The 4,893-nt window shown below is 45.0% G+C and overlaps 1 protein-coding gene across 2 annotated transcripts in view; it reads right to left on the bottom strand.

The window, feature by feature from the left end:
• Positions 1-4,893, bottom strand: part of Nudt4 (nudix hydrolase 4) — a 15,426-nt gene continuing 10,533 nt past the window's right edge. Inside the window, exons 2-5 of one of the 2 annotated variants that reach the window (XM_021205110.2) lie at positions 3,335-3,445; positions 2,155-2,199; positions 475-559; positions 1-216 (exon numbers count right to left, since the gene is read on the bottom strand). In XM_021205110.2, coding sequence (XP_021060769.1) covers positions 14-216; positions 475-559; positions 2,155-2,199; positions 3,335-3,445 — 444 coding nt within the window. In that variant the 3' untranslated portion in view covers positions 1-13. Of the gene's footprint in view, positions 217-474; positions 563-2,154; positions 2,200-3,334; positions 3,446-4,893 lie in introns of both variants that reach the window. The other variant, XM_021205109.2, reaches the window with a different exon arrangement.

Here is a 4,893-nt window from a genome sequence, read left to right as displayed (position 1 = left end):
GGGCCCCAACCCTCTATCTTATACTGGATGGCACCCCAGAGGGTGGTGCAGCAGTCACAAACAAGGCATTGTTATCTGGGAGGGAAGGGACCGAGGAATTTCCATTGGTCGGAGAACACCCCAGCTTTAGTTTTTCCAGATACTCTGCGTGGACAGGCTTATGACACTGAAGAACCTTGATGGCATCTTCTACTTTGAACCACTCTCTCTTCCTTCCTAGAGAACAGCACAGCAGCAGTCACTGTCAGGTCAGTTTAAAAAGGCATACCCTAGTAATACACAGATTCCCTTTCCCTCAAAAGAGTGAGTTTTCTACTTCCTACATGACTTAATATATGGTAGGGAAAAATCATAAGGTAATTCAAAAGTAGAACTACATGTTCACCTTCCCCTCTCAGAAGAGTAACCAAAAAAAATCAGTTAAGGAGGAATGCTAGCAGGTTGGCATGCCTGAGGAGAGGAACAGGAGCTCACCTATATTCACAGAGTCCTCCCAATCTTCCAATATTTCAGTGACTGTCAGAACATAAACGTACGTTCTGTGCTTCCGGTCTTGATTCTGCTTGGATAGAGAAGAAAAGCATTTTAATTCAGGGCTCTGGCCCAGTGTGACCAGCATGGCTGTTTCCAGTGTGATGGTGCAGAGTGTAGCAATGCAGACAGAAGTGTGGATATATAAAACAAACATCTCAAAAAACAAAAACAAAAAACCAAACATCTCAAAATTGGCATTGGCATTGGCAAGATGGCTCAGCACAGAAAAGCACTAATGATCGGAGTTGGATCTTGGGAACCTACAGTGGAAAAAAATCATTCCCAAAAGTTGTTCTCTAGCCTCTACATGTGTATGAGGCACGGGCATGCACACACACCCAACTTTTCACTGAAGATGGTAGGCATGGTAGTAGTTCATGGCTGAAATCAGAACCTGGAGGGCAAGGCAGGAAGGATCCAGTTTCAAGGCCGCCGGGACTACCTAGCAAGCTCTAAGCCGGCTGAGCTCGGAGACAGATCCTGTCTCAAGACCAAAGACACTAGTCTGGGTATGTTGGTACACTCCAGAAACCCCAACAGTCTGAAGTTGAAACAGCCTGCATTACAATGATGTATCTCAAAATCTGAAACGGGAGGTCCAACACTGCCAATGGGAAATTGCTAAAAACATGTCATGTGCTGTCATACTCTAAAGGAAAAAACTCTGCGGCTGCCATTTCCTGTCAAATCGTGTGTTGTCTCCTTAACCAGTTAAGTTTTAGTTATGATTTTTCTTTAAAAACTGGCCATAGTGGCAAAGGTGTAATTGGTTTCTACACATTATCGCAGAAAAATTTATATTTCTCACTTTAACCAGAAGATGGTGCTATGTAACTGTAAAATCAGTACCACAGATAGGCATTTTGAGTAATATTTAAGAACTATATTTAAAATTTTTTTATCTTATGTGCCTACATATGCCTGAGTGAGGGTCAGGTCCCCTGGGACTGGAATTACAGTTGTGGATGTGGGTGCTGGGAGTTGAACTCAGGTCCTCTGGAAGAACAACCAGTACTCTTGCTTTGAATACTTTTACCATTGAGCCATCTCTCCAACCACAAGAACTGGTGCCATATCAATTCCAAGTAATACATCCTTGAATTCCCAAAGGCTTAACTCTAGGTTCTATCAAGAACGACTGAGCTAACGCTTACATTTTGATACTTCTGGCATGCCACACACCACACTGACTCAAGATGCACTGACTGCTTTCTGAACCCAGCCTCTCTCTTCCCACCGTCCCCTCGCTGAGAACTCCATCCTGCCTCGTTAGAGAGAACACAAATGAGGTTTATTTTAGCATTTATTCCTTGTACCTGAGTTTTCTGTGTTCTGGTCCTTCAAGTCACTCTGTTGTTCAGTGTCACATGCTGAACTGGACAGAACCCACAGTCATCCCCAGATCTTAAGACCTAGATCTCAGGCTGCTTAAGATGGCGCCTATGCCTAGGTGGCCAGTCTTTGTGCCAGCTCTACTCCACAGTCAGACACAGGTAACTACCCAACCTCCCCCAGTGCTCATCAGTGACCTGACTGCCAGGAGTATTAGAGGAACCTGGTTCAGGCTGCTGTTAGGAAAGAATCATGAATCAGTAAAGTGAGGGCTATTTTGTAACTCACCTCAAATATTCCCAGGAGTCTGCCTAACTTTCCTTTGACTCCAGCCTATTAAAAAAAAAAAAAAAAAAACAGCCAGTAAGTAAAATACTTATCTTCATAATGATTCATTATAAGCTATGTTTTTTTAAATTTATTATTTTCTTTATTTACATTTCAAATGCTATCCCGAAAGTTCCCTATACCCCACCCCCGCCTACCCACCCACTCCCACTACTTGGCCCTGGCCTTCCCCTGTGCTGGGTCATATAAAGTTATAAGCTATGTTTTGTTTCAACTTTTGAATCTAAATAGTTCAGGCTTTCCCTTGCAAGTTAGCTGCCTAATAGTAAAGATTCTTGGCCATACCAAGACTCACCACATATGTATAGAATGGCTCAATTCACACACAAATCCCAATTGCCTGGATTGATTAGATGACTTTCATTTTAAAAGAAATGACATGGGTGATAAAAAATGAACTTCTTATCAAACTGAAGGAAACTATGAACTAACAGACTCCCCCTTTCTGTCAATTTTAAAAATTTTTCATTTACTGTATGAGCACTCTGCTGCATAGACATCCTTAGGCTAGAAGAGGGCGTCAGATCCCCTTATAGATGGTTGTGAGTCACCATGGGGCAGCTGGGAATTAAACTCAGAACCTCTGGAGAACAGCTGAGCCATCTCTCCAGCCCAACCCTCCACCTTCTTACAAACCTGCCTTCTTTTCCAGGCAAGAGCTACAATTCTCTAGCCACCATTCAAAGGGTCCTGATTTTGCACCCGTTACTATAGCAACAGCAGCAATGGCAGTGCTTCCTGTCAGTGAAGCTGGGAAGCCTTTCCCCCCAGAAAGCCCATCTCCCAAGACTGAAACCTTCCCCCAATGTACCCCAAAGCTCAGTGGCAGAGTACTGCAAATACTACACACTTCTACCCTACATGGTCTCACCTGAGTGTAAAGCCAAGTTCGATGCTCAAGGGAAGGGCCAAGCAGGCCACTTGAGATTTTGTGCATGAGGGTGTGACACCTTTTATTGAATTTTAAGGCAGTTTGAATGTAATCTAGACAATCCTTATAAACATTGCAGAAGGTAACAGGACACTTCTGTCAACTGCCTGCTTGCATTTGCTCAGGACTACCTGGCAAAAAAGCCAGAAGACCCTCGCGTAAAACCCCTCAAGACAGCCTTCATCTCACCTCTTCATACACCTCCCTCAGGGCAGCACTGCCAGGCTCCTCCTCCGGCTCCATCCCTCCTCCTGGGACAATCCATTGGTCTGGGTACCGACTGCTACTCACCAGCAACACCTGGAAGACCCACAATAGCCACGGACTTAGGCACTTAGACATAGATAGCATTTTCATGTTTGTTGCTGGACTCTGGATTAATCCACTCTGGAATCTCACTGAAATTACTAAGGGCACACATCAACAAGATACAGTGTTACATCACTAAACCATCCTACCTCTGCAGACTCATTTGTATTGGGGTGTGGGTCAGTAAGACAGCGTCTCACTGTATGACTTTGGCTACCCTGGAACTCTGGCTCCTCTGGGATTATTTAAACTACCAGATTTAAGAAGTGCGGGGCATGGTGGCGCACGCCTTTAATCCCAGCACTCGGGAGGTAGAGGCAGGTGGATTTCTGAGTTCGAGGCCAGCCTGGTCTACAAAGTGAGTTCCAGGACAGCTAGGGCTACACAGAAAAACCCTGTCTCAAAAAAAACCAAAACAAAACCAAAAGTGCAGCTTTGCAGTTCTTTGGCAAATGTATTACCTACCCCCTCAAGCGGATGCAGAGGATGCACTGTGGCCAGCACCTCGGTTACTTTGGGGGGTGGCTGGCACATGTGCACGCATCCCCAGGCCTGACTGTGGAGATGGGATTCTGAGTGTCACTTATCACTGACTACATTTTTGAGAACGGTCTCACTGAACCCTTTGGCTCCATGGATGGGCTGCAAGCACCTGGGATCTGCCTCCCTCTCTATTCCTCTGAGGGTGGAGCCAAAGGTATGTGTCAGCACACTGAATACTCACAAGGATGCTGCAATCCGTACTCTACCCACTGGGTCACATGTTTGCTGGGGTCCTCTACCCAGTAGGTCACTTCCAGGGTCTACATGTCAGTTACTCTTGAGCTAAATAGAATCTCTTCTCTTCCAATTAAAGACACAAGGCCACAGGCAGGCTACCCTGTTCACCCTTGGTCTGAGAGTTTGTGAAGACCAGTGCTGTGAGAAAGAAGTAGGGAAATGTGCGAACAAACACTGGCTGGGCAGAGTGTGAAGCTCACAGTTAGGTGGGAAGAGGTACCTGCATATTCCAAAACCATTTGATTGAGCCAGTCAGATGGCTCAAGTTAACAGCTGTTAACTTGCGCCTAGAACAAGGGCAAACTACAGTACACTAGTTTTGAACAGCCCAAGCTAAAAAGGAAAACAACAAAAACAACAACAACAAAAAAGGTTCTTTTTTTCCCTTCCTTTGTTTTTGAAAATAGGATCTTGCTGAATAGCCTATGCTATACTGGAACTTGGTATGTAGCTAGCACAGGCTGTGTATGCTTGAACATGCTCCTCTGGCTCTTAAAAGCTAGGGATTCTGCAGGAGATGCCAGGTGGTTTTTATGGTTTAAATTATGTAATACTCAGAATTCAGTGCTCATAAATAAAACACCAGCCAGGGCTACACAGAGAAACCCTGTCTCAAAAAACCAAAAGGAGGAGGAGGAGGAGGAGGAGGAGGAGGAGGA

The sequence above is a fragment of the Mus pahari genome, chromosome 9 (genome assembly GCF_900095145.1).
Source record: "Mus pahari chromosome 9, PAHARI_EIJ_v1.1, whole genome shotgun sequence".
Classification (NCBI taxonomy): Eukaryota; Metazoa; Chordata; class Mammalia; order Rodentia; family Muridae; genus Mus; species Mus pahari.
Note: the sequence above shows the minus strand (reverse complement) of the source record. Positions and strands in the feature narration are given on the sequence as shown.